Raw genomic sequence first — 18394 nt, 5'->3', positions numbered from 1 at the left:
CCATTTGTGGCCGTAAACAATTTTTTTTTTAAATTATTGATTTCATACCTTACTCAATCAAAAATGTTATTTTAGTCAAAATCCAGTCGTTTCCGGTCTTAATTTTGGTGAAATTAATACACTTTGACCCTCGGATACAAGAAACTAATTACAAATTCTCTTTCTTATTCGACATTTGATCAAACATGCTCATGCTACACCCGAAGATTATCGCACACCATCCCAGTTTAGATTACAAATTTAAAATAGGCAACAATCGAAGAAATTTTCAGTTAATAAATGAAGACAAAAAAAAAGAAGGAATGAATAAACGAATCAATGGATCGGTCAATCAATCAATCAATCAATCACACAACAAAAAAGACAAACAATGATACAAATATACGTACATAAAACAGGCATACAAACAGACAGACAACATTAGAAAGAAAAAAACCAAACACAAATATACACATTGGCAAACAAATAAACATACATATAAACATACGAACAAACAAAAAACAAAACTTGCCTTCGACACGGTGGAGATCATTGAGTCTCCAATGCCTCCCATCCGGTTCATGACCTCAGCGTAAACTTTCGGGTTCATCGTCATATCCGACGAGGTTACGAAATCGACGTCGATGTTCTTCGACAGGACCAGTAGCTTGAAATCGTGCGGATCCTGACAAGCACCGGCCATCGACGACGGCGGTGTCTGACTGATAGCCATGGCGAATTCCACGGTCTCTTCTTTCTCGATAGTGAGGTTGAGGTCGAGAGTTTTGATGGCTTTGAGCTGAGATGAAGTATGTTGAGGGATCCATTCTGTTGGGCTAAAGTCCCGTACTCGCACGGTGATTGGAAAACGGTAGACGCGCAGAAGATCCTGCAAATATCAAGAAATGAACAAAAGAAATTCAATTTCTATTTCAATTCGTTTCAATTCAATTTCAGTTTGAATCGATAGTTTGAAAACATGGTTATAAAAATATAAAGTCCGAATATGTATTTCCATATTTGCAATAAATAATACAAAGGTTAATCAAATGTGTAAAGCAGGACTAAGCCTTTTGTATATTAAGGTTGAAAAAAATCGAATACAATCCATCGAAATTACTGATCACACCCAGATTTGTTTGAAAGTAAAATATATGTTATATATTACAAGCCTTATCCTATTTGAAGTCTCATGGACTAATACTGTATGATTTTTACAATTTTCTTTGTATAAGATGCCCAATTAAGTTGGCACATATACTGTAGAAAAGCTAGCCCAGGACTCGATGCTATATTGTATTAAAAAAAGACATATCTTGATATTTAAACAAAATCATGACAAATAAACACATCGTTAAAGCACATTTCATATATAGAAGTTATCATAAGATGCCGTGCTTGAATCATCGGAAAAAAGTAAACTAAATTATGAAGGATCAAAATTTTCATTAAATATTGACATAATCAATTTACCTGTATGTTGTATCGTTTGGTGTCGGGGATGGTGTCGAATGTTCCTCTCCATTTCAGATCTAGCTTGCATACCTGACCATCTGGCTGATCAATACGACAACTGTATTACGAGGAGAGAAAGAGAAAGAGAGAGAGAGAGAGGGATGGAGAGAGAGTGGGAGAGAGAGAGAGAGATAGAGAAAGAGAGAGAGAGAGATTGAGAAAGAAAGAGAAAGAGGGAGAGAGGGAGAGAGAGAGAGAGATTGAGAAAGAGAAGGAAAGAGGAAGAGAGGAGAGAGAGAGAGAGAGAGAGAGAGAATGAGAGTGCTACCATTTATATTTCCTGCCATTAAAATCTATTTCTAGTAATGCAAATTCCGAAATGACAGAATGTATAACAATATATAAATTGCATTTTTTTTTAAAGATAATAATTAATGTTTTATTATAATTTTTGAGCACATATATATATATATATATATATATATATATATATATATATATATATATTTTTTTTTTTTTTTTAATTCTGGTAGGGTCAGTCTGGCTTTAGATCTAATTGCTTTTGCGCCATGCAATGTCGCCTTTTCTATATAAGCTATAGTGCACACTTCCATGAAAGAAAGTGAAAGGCGTAAATATTCTAAAAAACAACGAAACGCCGATATTACCAAAGAAAAACAACAACATACTATTACTTTTTATATTCCATAACAGTTACAGGCGTTAAGAAGTGTTTAGATACTTTTTTTTTGCAGCAGCAGCGACCTAATTTGATTGGCCTCTTGTTATACTATGTTACATTTAAAAAGCGCAGTTTCGTTATATAAAAAGCGCATAAACAAGAAATACTTACAGACATACGAAAAGAGAGAACATTATGATAGGAGGCTTAATACGTTAATTACAAAAAGGGAAATGTTACAACAATTAGAAAATAATTCTCATTTTGGGGCTTTACTTGCAAGGACTTCTGGTGTGACAATTATCTGTTGATACATGAACTGGCTATTGTTCGCAATTGCATATACCCCACCCAAAAAAAGAATATACCACATTGCTATCAAAAAACATCTTTATTTTCCCCTTTTCATTGAACTTAGGCTTACAAGTCCTATCTTTTCATTTATTTCAATGCAAGTCTACCATTGATGAGATTTTCTTTAGAGGAAATGCCATTGTCAAACGTTTGAATGAACCCAAAGTTGACAAACATTTCATTCCTTCCAAATTCCTTTCCATTAGTCGGTAGATTGTTCTTAGCATTTGATAAATATTTATTCAAAATGGTATTCATTAAAAAAAAGTAATGTGTCGCAACAAAAGCAAAATTGGTAGTTAAATTACAAGCATCATAGTTTATATATATTCAAAAGAACAATTTACATGAAAGATAGATAAAATATCCAAAGTATAGTTTTGAATTACCATATAGCTTGGTAGACAGAAAAAGAGAACAAATTCACTAATAAATACAAATAAACAATGCCTCAGCACGAATGATAATATAATTAAACTAAATTAAAACAGGTACCGACATTGTGCCAACATTGCGATCATGATGATGGTGGCAAACAATTATAGTCTGACAATGTGATAATAATCAAGGTCGGATCCATGATTTTTCCAAAAAGGGGGCGGGGGAGTGAAACGTATACATTTTGAGCGAGAAGCGTGAAGCCTTTATACGGCGTGGGGTTCGGGGCCCGCTTAATGCCCTCTGAAAGTTTTGAACTTTAAGATGCTCTACGGCGCATTCTGATGCATTTTCAACGAGTAAACTAAACTTTTTTGTGAACATTTTGTGTGTAGAAGGTAAAACAAAAGGGGATTTGGCGTGAGCCTCCTTCGCTCCCCCTGGATCCGACCCTGATAATATTTACCCGATGAATTTATATCGAGTTGCCAATTAAGGCGTAGTGTGCAACCGTGATCTTGAGAACGTCTATAATGATTCACAAACTGGCAAACATTTTTATAACAAATGCATTATCCTCTATCAGAAAATCAGTTTAACACTATGACATCATAATGTAAAATGCTTACCTTAGAAATTTATCTCGAGTCGCCCACGGTGTGTGCACGCCCATGATCTCGAGTACGTGTCCGTCAACGATCTTTGTATTATGTCGAATCTGCTTTGACGTTTTGATCACCTTGACAAACCTCGGTAGCTGCTTCGACAAAGCCAGCACGGTCTTAAACCGAACTGAATTCTGATTCGCTTTCAAGGTTGAAGTTTTCGATGAAAACGGCGACAGTCCCTCGTGGAGACCCAACGGCGTACTGTAGCGAACGCTTCCGCGTACGACCTCGAACGTTATGGACTCCATCGACTTAGGAATGGCGAGATACGACGGCAGCTGGACTCCGTTGTAGTCGTCTAACTCCTTCAAATGTTGCGCGGCGACGGATTTGAACTCGACGGTTGCCTGGACGATGTCGACGGTATTAAGTCTGCTGAGTTTCATGATGTCGCCCGTTTGGATCTTTGCGGCGATGTACGGATCCGACGACAGCGCAGCGCATTTGATCAAGATGGGTAGAAGTGGCGGGCTTCGTGAGACAATTTCGCTAATTTTATGCGTTGTGTCGACCCAGGTAAGTTCAGTAACCGTCGCTTCTTTCTCTGGCGACTTCGAGATGGTGGTTGAACGCTGGGACGTACCGTACAACGTCCGCCTATCCATCATTGCCATTATATTCGATGATAATTCATGTACAAAGTTTGAAGCGAAGTAGTTATTCTCCTATAATATGTGTTCTGGTTCAATGATTGTCCAAAGGCCTATTTCACAGTTACGAATGCCGTATGTTCAATTCAATTGAATGATATAGTTGATAATTTCATATTAGGTCAGCATGTCTTAATTCTTTCATTTGCTGTTATTGTTGTATGAATCTCCTCGAACCTTCTCTATAAAAGTGAGACAGCATTCCCCCCTCACATTATAGGAGCAAGCGAATGATCTTCCATCTATTGTTGGTATCGTTGTTTCTTATTTTTTTGAGACCATGCATCTCAATCAATGTTCGACTCAATGCAAATCCATGGCAAAGTCCCATAATCCATATGCCGAAAAAGTGAAACCGTGGTAAAGCTAACGTCTGTCGAATACCACGGTCATTACTGGTTATTCGCGCCAAAATGATCTTGTGCAATCTACAGAAGTACAGAGTAGAAGTCGTTCTCTATTCCAGACATGTTTCAATCATTATGCCTCCGTGTAAACTAAATCCTTCCTGCAAATGATCTCCATCGTGTCAATAATGGTTCTGTCGTCTTTCCCTCAATTCTCTTGCCAACGATATCGTGAGAAGCTATGATACTGTCGTCGATGCGATCTCATAATTATGTGTACCAGGAACCAAAAAGGTTAATTCGTTACCTTTCCTATGCATGGTGGTAATATCAATTACGGAATCAAAAGCGAGTTGAGAAAGTTTCCCCTCTAATGTAGTTTCATTCAAGAAGGTAAAATCACAAACAGTACTGGCTGAGCATGCCTTCATTTACGTCTCAGTGAGATGCGACTCTATTGAGTCAATACTCGGTGTGAAATGAGGAAGCAATTTCAGAGAAAGACAAAATTAATCGGAGACGAGAAATCGACAGCGTATATCGTTTACGGCGCCTGGTAAGAAAGTGAAAGCAATGTAGACATGCATATGCATATATTATAAAAAGATAACTATCAAAACAGACTACGATCGAAAGTCTTCCTCCTTCTTTATAGTCTACAAAGGCGTCGACAGGGCGTACGGAAAAGGGGCAATTTTTTTAATGATGGAAGCAGGCGCGGATCCAGGATTTCTTAGGGGAGGGGGCCCAACTTTTTTTTTTTTTTGCTCCCGAAAATTTGAAAATCGCGCCGGCCGAAATGTCGCTCAGTGGGGGGGGGGGGGGGGGGGCAATTTTTTTTTGGTCCTCGAAATTTTTCAATTTGCACCCCCCCCCCCTGGATCCGCCACTGGATGGAAGGGACATGTTTTGCTTAAGAACTAAACTAAAATTCAATTCAATGTCAATTTTATTTCATTCGCGGGAAAAAAGACATCATTACATCTACAAATCAGACAATGTTATGGGAAGGGGGGAGGGGGGGGGGGGGGGGGGGGGGGTAAACAATCTTGAGCAAAATTATTTTCACAGTTAACGGGGGGGGGGGCAGGTATAATGTTTCCCCTCGCTCCCGAAGTTTGGATACGACTATCCTGTTTATTATCGGCACAAGTTGCATTTTAAAGAATTAATAACTAAAGTTACATTATTCAATATTCGAGGATCCACGCACATGAACACCTAGCATTTGTTATGAAAATAAAGTAAATAATCGTTATACCACAGAGCTCCTATACCATATCGTTAACCAACCACCTTCCTCAAATTGTTTCATTTTCAGCATGTCGCAATTTATGTCATCTCAAGCCATTGGCAGGATCGAAAACAATTGTTGCACAAAGAGCTATTGGACCTTTCAATGTTTTTATCGATACCAGGACTGTTAGAAAAAGTTTATGCTCGTGTCAATTGCTTGGTATTCCCCATGCATTCAGAAATTGAAGTCTATCTGTTTAAAGTGTCGTGGTTTAATCAGTTTTACTCTCAATCCCCAAGGGTTGAGGGTTCGAATCCCAGCCCGGCACTATACGCCCTTTGACAATACATTAATCCACATTTGTCACTCTGCACCCAGGTGTAGATGGGTACCTGCCGATTGCTAGAGTAGTGATAATTGCAGGGCCCTCAGGGATTAGAACGGCACTGAAGCTAGTAACGCTTATGAGGTTTCGATGTGTAAACAGATTTATTAATATTATTATGAAATGACAAAACACGTGATCTATTAATAACATGGGAAGTTTATATCAAAACATCATCGCGTATTTCAATAGTGCCGATAATTTTTGTCTTAAATTTGAGACTAAGGGGCATTCTTTTTTCACAAAGTGGAGTAAATTTGCGCTATTTTTAGACTAGATAATAACTTTTTGCAATGCTCATTTCCCACAGAGCATGCACTCTGTTGTAATTCCCATATGATGTCCCACTCTCTGAAACCACTTGCACGTCCGAAGCCATGAGCCTCCCCCCCCCCCCCCTCTCTCTCTCTCTCTCTCTCTCGTGTGTACCTTTAGCTTCTTCAATCTCGTTTTCTCACCCAAAGCGACATGATCATTTTGCATTATATATCATAACTCTCAAAACTCTTTAAATTTCTTTTAACATTATTCTGTTAACACTCTTTACTTATACCAGATCACATGCAAATAGAAAAAAAAAAACATCCTGGTAATCATAAACAAAACAAACAAATATATTAGGATGCCCTGTTACTGATTTATTCCAGAGATTTAGAAGTTGAATACATTTTATGCAGTGTATTAAAGCAAAATACACGAGTTAACTAGGTTAAAGTTGTATATAAACTTTACTTTATATGCATGTATACGAAATAAATATGAATTTAAAAGTAAGGCATTAGATGACCTCAGATTTAGCTCTATACAGCTTACGACAGCTTATCATGCAGTCAGAATTTCAAGTAAAACTGTACTTCTATATTTGTTCATAAGATACGCGACATGCATAATATGATTATATTTGTACTAATATCATTATTTTCATACATAAGACAAATATGTAATACATGTATGTAACTTTGTCAACCGACTTCTCCACTATTTGCAGATGCTTCAAATTAAATTTTGTTTTTAAATTAATTAACAATAACTCTTAAAAAAAAAAAAAAAACACCATCATATGTCAGTCACAGTCCATATATATTTACTAAGTGAATATTAGACTAATAAATTTAACAACTGCAGTGCGATCTGACCAAAATAAGATAACAAAATCAGGTAAATGATAAACATGTACAAGGAGATGATAGGTCTAAGAACTATGCCCAAGTAAGTACATGTTATTTGTGCTAGAGTTGTATATTACAGATAATAAATGATCAGCCTTAATTGACAACAAAAAAATCAGGTAAATAATAAACATAATAATAATAATAATAATAACGTTTTATTTACCCAGGGTAGCCTCTTCAGTTATAAAACTGTTCTTCCAGCGGGCCCTTCATAACATAATATGTCATTACTACCCTTCTCCAATCTAATATGCTGAGCGCCTAGCTAGAAGGCAGAAGGTCCCATTGGTATAAGTCTTTGGTACGACTCGGCCGGGGTTTGAACCCACGACCTCCCATTCATGAGGCAGGCACTCTAACCACTGAGCCACCACTGAGCCAACATGTACAAGGAGATGATAGGTCTCAGGACAATACCCAGGTAAGTACATTTGTAGGGTTATTTGTGCTCGAGTTGTAAATACATATATTACAGATAATAATAGTCAGCTTTAATTCTTTTCAAGGTATCACATTTTCAAATATGGCTTCATGTCACTCTAGGACAACGGCTTTAAAACATTACATAACCATTTTAATAATTTTGGGCTGGCAGTCAACTATCCAAAATTGCAAAACGATGTATTTTGCAAAACGATGTATTCTGCAGAAGGATATGCATGTAAACTTAAATTGTAAACATTAATCAAAATGAAATCATTCTAAATTACAAAGCTCAATTAAAGGGACTTGGTAACATTGTTCAGATGGGAGAAAATTGTCGTAAGGTAGTGACTTCAATGCTAGATTTACAATTAAAGATAATCTTCAACAATGTTACCAGTTCACGAAGATCAAGATACACTAATCTTGATCTAAGGAGACATGAACGAACGAACCGGTAATACTTTAACCCATAATATTGAACCCCAATTCACAAGCAGAATATACAACTATGCATGTTTAACAAGCCACACTATTCTGTACAGATAACAAATATATATAATTGTATTATAATCACAATAGACAAAGAAATACATACATGTATAAAAGTAATATCATTAGATCAGATGATTGCAATAGACAAAGAGATACAAGTATACAAGTATTTCATTCCTGCTTACATCTACAGTATCAAATTAAAAGCCAGACATTTCTGTAGAAATAAAAAATACAAGTAATTTCCTAATTTTAGAGAAAAATAGATAAATATATAAAAGTAAAAATCATTAGTTCAGATGATTTGACAGTGCTTTGGCATAATTATTTCGTTCAGGATAGCATTCCTTGAAGGAACATTGATAGTTTCATGATAATTTTGAAAAATGTCTTCATGACACTGTACATGACATGTACTGATCAAACCAGAGTGCTACTCTTCTCCTATGTAGTCTGATAAATTTGAAATATAACAAACTTAAAAACGAAAACATGAGTGAAGAAAGAGTCAAAATATCAGGCTTATGAGGTTGCAGATATATATATATATATAAAAAAGTTGTATAAATATAAAAAGTTTTTTCATCATATTATATGATATAATTTCAATATCAAAATTTACAAAATGTTATAAAATTCAGCCATGAATAAAAACACCTGATATCTTACTACCATGTTACATGTATATGCATAATAGAATAAAAGAACAAGAACAACAAAACATTAAAAAAAAGAACAAGAACAAGAACAAAATTATAATTAAAAAAATATATATTTGTATAAGATATTTTCTTAAAAATTAAATGAGTACAAAATACATTTTTGTAATACATTAAAGGCGATGCTCTAGTCCCTTTTGGTAAGGCATTAATCCTCATTACCAGGTCCGTCGGAGAGGACCTAAAGCCTAGGCTGTCTGGTTGCTTACTTACAAGCATTTATGCTTTCTTAGCAGCCGGGTAAATGACCACCACCACCACCAATATATTCTGGATCCTATTTGCTAGGACTGTCAAAACGGGCCACATTATCTGCTACCAAATTTGTTGGGATCCTGTTCAGGGATCTTCTTGGAGGTTTCTTGCCAGTGGGACTCCCTAGTTTATTGTTTGTTTGTCTACTTACTGTGCCCTTCACAGTGCCTGGTTGAAAACCCCTATTCTCTTTCCCAGGTGTGCGCACTCTAGTACCTTTAGACAGTGACAGGTGTTCTTTACCAGTCTTCTGAGGACTACCTGAATACTTTTTTGTATTTTCGGTATTCTTTTGAGGGGAAGTGTTCATAATCATATTCCCAGAGACTGGTGCAAAACCTCTATTCTCCTCACCTCTGGGACTTGACAATGTGGTTGTAGGCAGTGAGTAGGGTTCGACACCAGTCTTCTGTGGGGGATTAATTTTATTGCTTTGTGAGATAGCTTCAAACTTTTGAGGTGAAAATGCACTCTTTGGTGCACTTTGTTGGTTTTCTACTAGCACAGGTCTTTCTCTCATAACAAGTTCTGAAGCCTTGTCAACGTTTACTTGGGGACTTGATATGGTATTCAGAGCTTTTTCAGTCTTGTGATTGTCATTTCTTCGAGGATCGTGATCTAAGTGACTTTTAATTGAGGGGGAGGAATCTACATGTACTTCACCTTCGTAAGGTATCTTGGCCTTAATGCTCAGAGCCCTTTTTATTTTACCCTTCAAGTTTGCTATGGGGGTCCTCTCATGTTCAGAGTGACCCTTACCTGAATCATCTCTTGCAGGGCTAGATCCCTGAGGGAGGGACAGACTATCCAATGGGACACTCCCTTTCAGACTGCGGACTCTCTTGAGAGCTGTTTTCCCCGCAGGACTTCTGCCATGGTACTTATGCCTGCTACCACCAGGGTCCCTCTCTCCTCCGATCAGAGGACTATGACTCCCATTGAATCTACCTTGGGATGTACTAAATATGGCTGCTTTGGGGGACAGGGAACCGAGTAGTTTACCAGCCTTTGTGGGGCTATTGCGCTGTGCTTTGGCATTGCTATTTTCACAGGGATCTCTGTTATCTTCTTCTTCTCGCTCGGTAATGCGGGAGTCTTCCAACCCTGAAGAAAGTTTGCCACTATGTTTGACATAGATATTGTGACCCTGCTTTGTTTTGTCATTGCTATTCAGAACAGTAGTAGCGCATTGCAAATCTTTCGTCGATTGAGCATGCGCATTTGGTTCTGACTTGCTTGCATCTATAGCGATCTCTTCATTATACTCTGCAGGGCGACCTACAACAATGGGGAATTCATCATGATAAGCAACAATCCCTTTTACATTATCTGATTTGCATCCTAATACAGACACAGGCTTGTCACAGCCTTCATTATGCACGTCAGCCTTATTTGTAATGTGACTACTCCTTGAAATTACTCTCTCTTTCGCTTTGAATAGATCCCTTGACAGCGCGGCACGCAGCCTTGGAGCGGCAATGCCGATCTGTGTCTCGTGCTCAGCTCGAGCACTGTTTACATCGACAATCAAAATTGATGGCTTGTTTTGGTTTTGAATGCCTTTCTGCTTTTCATTTATGACATGTCCTAAATCATGGTTGTCCTTACTGCCCTGAAGTGGTTTCGCCCCCTCAAGATCTATAGGCATATCAACTTTAACAGCTTGGAAATTTGTAGTTTCAGTTTCAATCTTTTTACCATTATCTGGATAGATCTCTTTAGTTTTAGTTTCTACCACGGCATTGTTAGCTGGATGTGTCAATATCTTGTGACTTCCTTCGCTGCACTTATCTCTATTCTTGGTACCAAGATTGGGTACAGGGTGATGTGATTGTTTACTTTGATCCAACAATTGTCCAGATGTACCAATACGTCCAACACAACACCCATCTTTAACATATTTTCTTGTCACAACAACCCTTTGAGGTCCCCCATTCCCAAAACCACCATCGCCAGATCTGTTACCAGTCTCTTTCTGAGCTGGTTTACCATGTACAACTGCATTACCAGACTTGGATCTGGTTCTTCCAGAGGCCTTACCCGGATCATCATCAAACTTGAGTTTCCTTTTGGAGTTCCTGCGGGGGTGGTGGATGCCCAAGATGCTGTCGTAGATCTGCTGGGCTTCGTATGCTGTCATGATCTGGTTGGGTGAGTCTGCAATCTCGGGCATCTGCTGGAGGTCCGGAGAGAAGGGAGTCCTTGCAGCATCAGCTGAGTCAATGCAGTGTGCTGCTGCTGGACTTGGGACATGACTCTGGTCAAGCATACTACCGAGTGATCGAGTCAGGTTGCCTGATTTCCCACCAGCACTCATTACTGAATGGTTGGTCAGGCGGGAATGATCTCTCCAGTCATCAAACTTTTGGACAAGATCCGTCCCAAACCCTGATATCTCACACCTGAACGACGCCATTAGGGAAGCGTTCATCAAAACAGAACTATTCCCTGCAGTACTTTTATCAAGATGCACCTTTGGTGAAATGGTCTCGTTTTCATTGAAGCTCACGCAGCTCTCGCTTTTACTCTTCCTAACGATGGAATCTCCCCGTCCAACCTTATGGCCCTGACCTTTGACCTTTCCTGACCTCTGGGGTACACCATGCTCCTTATCAAAGTCATCATCAAGGTGAATGCTAGTCTGTGACAGAGGTCGAGCAAGAGGACTGGCTGCATTGTCATTGTGATTCACGTCAGAGCGTCGCTGCTGTTTTGGAGAAGGGGAGTGTCCGTGTCGATATAGTTCTGGGGAGAAGAGGGCTGCGGGACTGGATGCAGGTGACATGGATGGAGTGGTGTTCAGAGATCGGGAAGGCTCTTTCTCGGGCTTGGGCCCGCAAAGGGTGAAGTCGTTTCGAGGATGGAGGTAGCGGTAGTACAGAATCATGCTAACAACACCTACAACAAAAAAATGGTACCATATTACACAAAAATAGGTACATGTACATGTACACTTGTAGATAAACAGAATTCTAAAATTCTATTCACCACACTTAAGTTGCTTATGAATCATTTTTGAGGGGGAAACATTCCTTTTCATGTATAACTGACTAATGTGTGAGTTATAACTTTTCAATTTTTTTTTGTCTTCATTCGGGAAAGTACTTACATTCAATTTTTTCTTTAAGAAAAAACTTTCTATTGTGTAGACCAAAACAAGTGATGGATATACCAATTATAAAATTGACATAAGATCTACTTGAACATGTCATGTATACAAGACTTAAACTACATCAATAACAAATGAATGTACACAATGAACCCACACACAACCACACATCAATCACTCATCTATTTATACATGTACATCAAAACAAAAGTGATAGCACTACAAAAAAAATGAGTAATGAAAAGTAGCACTAGAGAAAGATGAGTTTTTTGGAGTGCTTTACAAAGAAAACTAAACAAAATTTATCCATTGCAAAGAAAGCTTTCACACTGGTCAGATGACTCTGTTAACATGTAATGTAATGCTTTCATTCTGTTTATGAGTGTTTCCTTGAAGAAGGAGGAGGAGAAAGAGAAGGAGAAGAACGAGGAGGAGAAGGGGAGAGAGGAGAAAAGGGAGGAGAAAAGGAAGGAGAAGGAGGAGAAGAAGAAGGAGGAGAAGGGAAAAGGAAGTAGAAAATGAAGGAGAAGGAGGAGGAGAAGAAGAAGAAGAAGAAGAAGGAGAAGGAGAAGGAGAAGGAGAAGAAGAAGAAGAAGAAGAAGAAGAAGAAGAAGGAAGGGTAAGGGGAATGGAAACAAAGAAGATTTTTTTTACTGGAAGGTCCTGGGTCAATATCTATTCAATGCAATGGGGTCCTCGGATAAAATGCTATCCTTCAATCACCAAATCCTTCACTGGGTAAAAAAGAACCATCAAATTCAACTTACCAATACCATAGCCTCCAAAGACGATGGTGAATCCAGCGACATTATACCACTCTCCGATGGTCCTGTAACTGTACCAGACCAGAAGCAAGACCGTGTTCTCAACAAACATGATGGAATAGAAGACCAGGACTCTCTTGCGGGACTTCCCCTCCTTGAGGTTGAAGAAGCAGAAGATGTAGATGACTGCCACCACACAGTTGAAGAGACGCTCCTCCAGAGGATGGGTGCAGAAGTCCGTCTTCTGGAGATGCACCCACACCATCATCCCTATCCAATGAATACCTGTGTGCACACAAGACATAGACAAAGTGATTGACATACTGTACAACATAACATTGTACACTTTGATTGCACATTGACAGAAGACATAGACAAAGTGAATAACATACAACACAATACTTTGATAGCACATTGAGTGCAATCTTGATACAGGCAAGCCTGCTTTAGTGACCACCTGTCTACAACAAGCGCATTTTTTGTTTCCCTTAAAAATGATTTCTCGTTGAAAAATGTATTAAAAGAACAGTAAGAACTTGTCTTCAAAGACCACTTTTTGTGTTTCCCTTGGGCGGTCGCTGTAGACAGGTTTGACTGTATCTGTGTATTAATAACAGACAAAAAGTTCTCACTGAATCAAATGAAACTTGTGTAGAGTTGCATATGTACACTGAACATTCAAACATAACAAAGGATGAAACAGATTTTGCAAAATGATTTTGGAAGAAAAAGTAAATATGGCTGAGTACAGACCAAAGAAATACAAGGAAAACAAGCTGGTAGTCACAACCAACATGTGGGCTCATAACTAAATGTGATTTCAAGAATTTATTTGTTATCTTTCTAGGTCCTGTTAAAGGGGCACGTTCCCGCCCTTGTAGTTATCGCTGCTCTAGTCATCGCCATCTTGGTTCCGAAGATCGACTTCTAATTTGCATACAGCTGTCAATCAAAGTACGCGCGGCCTGGCCTGCCTTCGTCAAGCCAGCTGATCGCTGCCGATCCTGACGTCACGAAAGTGGGCGGAAACAGCAGCCGAATCTTAGAACCAAACTGCGATTGGTATTACTTCGGTACATGTATGCGATAATCGGCATTGTGCGGGCATTCGGAACATGCCATCTGCGTAAGAGCCGTATTATGTTGGTGTCAATAGGCAGCTAGCACCGTCCGCCAGCGGGTACGTATTTTGAACGCCCTCTGGAATACGGGGAACATGCCACTTTAAAGGGATCCGGTAACTTTGTCTCAGATTCTGAATAAAAATTCTGGATTTAGCTCATGCTGCAATGATAATTATTAACCTTTATATAGGTCAGGCAGGAACCCCTTGATTTTTACAAGCCGATAGGCTGTCTGATTATCATGATATTTATGGTTGGAATTACAAATTTTGAAAACCGTTTGTCAAACGGTTTTCATAACACTACCGTCTAATGGGGAAAACAAGTATGGTAAAACCGGTCACTCAAAGATTTTTACTTTTTTGAGGCAATTCTTGATCATTTTGAAGCACTATTTTTTAGGGCTTCAATAATACACCATATCACAGACACTGATAACACATAGGGCCGTGTATCTCAGATTCAACATTGTTAAACGATCCCTTAAACATTACTCAGAAAGTTATCATTGAGTAGTTAAACTGAATCTCATCATTCCCAGACTGAAAAGTGTTAACCCATTGTATTAGGCAGATTAAGCCCGAGATATAACTCTGGCTGGTATTGCCTTGAAAACCTCAAACTTTTCAACACGTCATTATTACATGTGTATCTCACAGGGAAGAATAATGTCAAGAAGTGTTATGATTAGGCTTATAAAAAATTTAAAAATGTTGTATTACCCTTTAGGTGCCAAAAAATCTTTTTTCCCTTTTTTTTCTTCTCCCTTTTGGGCTGATATTTCCCCCTGTTTTGAATGCTTTAATAATTTTTGTCTCCAAAAGTCAAGATGTCAAGATTTTGGGGTCGGCCGCAAAGGGCAATATCACCTTTTTTTTTGTTAAGGCTTTATGAAATCTGTGAACGTTTCCTAAGGTTTCATTGTCTTACCGACAGCTAGAAAGATGTAAGCCTTGAAGACTGAAGCAAAGAGGACGAGCGCCATGACTCTAGATGAGATCATCCCGATCCTCCAGAGAGTCTGAAGGACCAGCCCTGGCCAAGACACAACCTTCTTGTCACGGCGGACCTTACGGTGAGCTCGACTATACGCCCCTAGGGCCCAGCACAGGGAGAAGAGAGACACGGCAGCTGAGGTACCTGATGGAAGAAAACAAAATAATAATAATGAAAGAAGAAATTAATTAAGTAAACCTTTTAACTATTAAAGTGAGGGGTAGGGTAAGGGGTGGGAAAGGGGGGGGGGGGAGAGTTGGTGCCATTCAACAATTTGTCATACTCTTCTTTGCTGTCTAGCACAAGCAAACCATTATTTTAAGTCTTCCCTTAAATAATCCAGGAAATAATCTGTTCACCCACTAGTAAGGTGAACCTTTTCAGTTGATTTTGTCATTTTACTTTCAAAGTCCCACTCCTTAGCAAAATTGATCAGCATAAATGTAAATGTAGATACAATATTGAATAAGCAAGGACAAAAATATTGTTGAGATTGTATGTAGAGATAGAGAGAATATAAGAGTTGAGGTAACAAGAAGGGGGGGGGGGTTTAGAGAGAGATAGAGATATATAGAGAGATAGAGGGAGAGAAAGAGTAAGACAATGTTGGATAAAGTGACAGTATCTATAGATTGTATGTGGAGATAAAGAGAATATGAGGGTTGAGGTAGTAAGAAGGGGGGGGGGGCAGAAAAGTGGTGGGAGGGGAGAGAAAGAAAGAGAGAGGGAGAGAGAGGGAGAGAGAGAGGGGGGGGGGAGAGATAGAGGGAGAGATAGAGTTAGACAATGTTGGTTTAAGTGATTAATCCAACATTAAGTGATTAGGATCTCTGTCCAAGACCAGTAGTGCCGTGTTTGTGCCATCGAACTGGATCGACCAAATCAATTGATTCATAATATATATATATGCAATATTTTTTCCCGTAACATGAGAGTAATTTTAATAGTTTCATACTATTAATTAAATGTAATGTTAACTGTAATTGTATAATTGTTTTAAATGGGGGCACACTACAAGAGTCCTATCTCGCACCCCGGGGCAACGTGTCTGACACGGCCGGTTGTAGCATCTACTCCGAAGATCAAGATTACATTAATCTTGATCTAAGGAGACACGAACGAACGAACGAAGTGACAGACAGTATTTATAAGAGGCAGATCTTTGATGCCTTAAAGCCCGTCTGGATTAGACCGCCCAGCGAGGTCACTGACAGGTGGCTATCTCATCAACTCGGCTCTCAATTAACATAAGAAAGAGAGGATCATTGGGGCCAATGGGCACCGCTGAGGCAATGCTTTCTATATAGAAAGAGCAAGTAGCTACAAGAAGTACAGTGGGGCTTTAATACCTGTCCAGAAGTTCTCATCATTAGTTGCCACCATGATGTAGAGCTGCAGAACGACCTGTGGTGCGGACTCCATGAAGGACTCAAACAGCCTCAGCATGCAGACGTCACTCTGCTGATTGAATAGACGCTCAAAGTCCAGGGCATCCCTGGTTCTCCTTGCTTCCATACCAGTAACAAACAGATTCACATACCTGCATGGGGATATCATATGGGATGGGGAGAAAGGTCAAGCAAGAAAATCAGTGGAAAAATAAAATAGTGTTCTGCTCACAAATATTCTTTTTTTGAATGAAAAAACAAAAGAAGAAAGTAAAAATAAAATAGAACAAAGAAAGAAGGAAGAAGAAAGTAGAAAAAAAGAAGCATATACTTGGAAATCAAAGTAAGAAGAGAGAGGGAGAAAGAGAAGAAGAAGTGGGAGGGATGGGGAGTGGAGGAGGAGGAGGAGGAGGAGGAGGAGGAGGAGGAGGAGGAGGAGGAGGAGGAGGATAATCAAGGAGGAGGTACCAATAGACCCTGAATAAGTGATTGAAATATATATTAAAACAATTATATTTTGTACATTCAAATTCTAAAAAGCCTGAGCCTAAGGGCTAAGGCGATGAAAGGGTAGTACCTGTGCAAGGGTCCTGCTTGACAGATATGTGTGATCCACTTCAGAGCGGACATTTCATCGTCTACCAGGTACCATCTGATGCTGAAGACTTGGAGGATGATCGAGGGCACCAGGATGAAGCCTAGAGTGAGGGCGCCCCAGGTCATGTCTCCTCCTGTGAAATACTTGCATGTCACGATCATGTCTGGATGGGGAACAATAACAACAAATTTAACAATGAATGTAAAGAATTACATTTCAAGAAAAATTAGGGATATATCATTTAATCCCTTTTACTTACTCAGGGGTGATAGTGAGCACTAAAAAAAAAAGGTTCCCACCCCTCAACCACGCCCCCCCCTTGAGTTAAAAACGAAAGAAAGAGGATTCAAAAGGGGGAGGGGGGGGGGGGGGGGAGGGGGAGGATGACATCTAACAACATTTCCCCTTTTGAGTGAGAAAATTGGGGAAAATAGAGAAAATCAGTGGAAAATAAATAAATGACAAATTGGGAAATGATTGGCCCAACCCCCCCCCCCCCCCCCATCAAATAAAACTGGTTTTGGTAATAGATCTAGACTATGAGAATGAGTATGATAACATTAATTTTACCATTTATAAACCAAAAAACTTAAACCCCCTCAGCCCCACCCCCCCCCCCCGGCCCAATGAAAGTGCTCTTTGTCTTTCTCTTACCCCCCCCCCCCCTCCCCCACCCTAATTTTTTAAAGCATTTAAAAATAAGTCTAATAAACTCACCTGTAACAAGATCAGCAACGAGAAGTCCCATTGAAATCAGTACAAAGACTGCATCAAAAACGTTGAATGTGCAATTTTTAAAAGGCGATTCATGATCCTCCTCCGGGTCCTCCTCTTCCTTCCCCATTTTGTTCTTGTTTTCGCCTGGCGCTGGCTCAACTTCTTCCGTTTCCATTTCGCATTCAACTTTAAACGTGTTGACTGTTGACTAAATTATAATCATTAAATTCAGTAGCAGGTTACACCATAATATGTGATATTCAGGATAAAATTCGTGATTTCAACTGTGCATATACTTTCTCGAACTGCACAGCAACCCGAAATCGGCGAAATGACCAATTTTGAATCCTTACTGTCAATGTAATTCTCCAAAGACATGAAAGATTCAAGCTGGAATTCAAGCTGGAAAGATGAGCTGGAACTCCTATTAATTTGAAAGGCCCGCTTGGATTTAGATTTTTGCCCGTTACATGAAAACAGAGGTAAAACAAACAGGTCA

At 39.1% G+C, this 18394-nt stretch overlaps 2 protein-coding genes across 2 annotated transcripts; both read right to left on the bottom strand.

Annotated features, from left to right (window-relative positions):
* Window positions 1-42: 42 nt before the first annotated feature.
* LOC115923349 lies at window positions 43-5113 on the bottom strand. The gene is made up of 4 exons (XM_030983806.1): window positions 3478-5113; window positions 1453-1552; window positions 512-868; window positions 43-48 (listed from the first exon to the last, which is right to left on the bottom strand). Exons 1-4 carry the CDS (start codon window positions 4128-4130, stop codon window positions 43-45), a joined length of 1116 nt encoding a protein of 371 aa, XP_030839666.1. The 5' UTR covers window positions 4131-5113.
* Window positions 5114-7583: 2470 nt separating this feature from the next.
* LOC590700 lies at window positions 7584-18280 on the bottom strand. Its single transcript, XM_030982671.1, has 6 exons — window positions 17896-18280; window positions 17158-17341; window positions 16542-16732; window positions 15127-15336; window positions 13076-13357; window positions 7584-12097 (listed from the first exon to the last, which is right to left on the bottom strand). Exons 1-6 carry the CDS (start codon window positions 18068-18070, stop codon window positions 9222-9224), a joined length of 3918 nt encoding a protein of 1305 aa, XP_030838531.1. The 5' UTR covers window positions 18071-18280; the 3' UTR covers window positions 7584-9221.
* Window positions 18281-18394: the final 114 nt, after the last annotated feature.

The sequence above is a fragment of the Strongylocentrotus purpuratus genome, unplaced genomic scaffold (genome assembly GCF_000002235.5).
Source record: "Strongylocentrotus purpuratus isolate Spur 01 unplaced genomic scaffold, Spur_5.0 spur5_scaffold_13, whole genome shotgun sequence".
Taxonomy (NCBI): domain Eukaryota; kingdom Metazoa; phylum Echinodermata; class Echinoidea; order Camarodonta; family Strongylocentrotidae; genus Strongylocentrotus; species Strongylocentrotus purpuratus.
Note: the sequence above shows the minus strand (reverse complement) of the source record. Positions and strands in the feature narration are given on the sequence as shown.

What these genes read in the sequence shown, in the direction of transcription:
- LOC115923349 (XM_030983806.1), bottom strand. Translation starts at nt 4,130, where the DNA reads ATGGCAATGATGGATAGGCGGACGTTGTACGGTACGTCCCAGCGTTCA. An exon ending in ACTCGAGATAAATTTCTAAG is followed by an intron (nt 1,553 to 3,477) that starts GTAAGCATTTTA and finishes CTCGTAATACAG; the next exon opens with TTGTCGTATTGATCAGCCAG. An exon ending in CCAAACGATACAACATACAG is followed by an intron (nt 869 to 1,452) that starts GTAAATTGATTA and finishes TGATATTTGCAG; the next exon opens with GATCTTCTGCGCGTCTACCG.
- LOC590700 (XM_030982671.1), bottom strand. Translation starts at nt 18,070, where the DNA reads ATGGAAACGGAAGAAGTTGAGCCAGCGCCAGGCGAAAACAAGAACAAA. An exon ending in CAAGCAGGACCCTTGCACAG is followed by an intron (nt 16,733 to 17,157) that starts GTACTACCCTTT and finishes ATCCCCATGCAG; the next exon opens with GTATGTGAATCTGTTTGTTA. An exon ending in TTACATCTTTCTAGCTGTCG is followed by an intron (nt 13,358 to 15,126) that starts GTAAGACAATGA and finishes GTGTGCACACAG; the next exon opens with GTATTCATTGGATAGGGATG.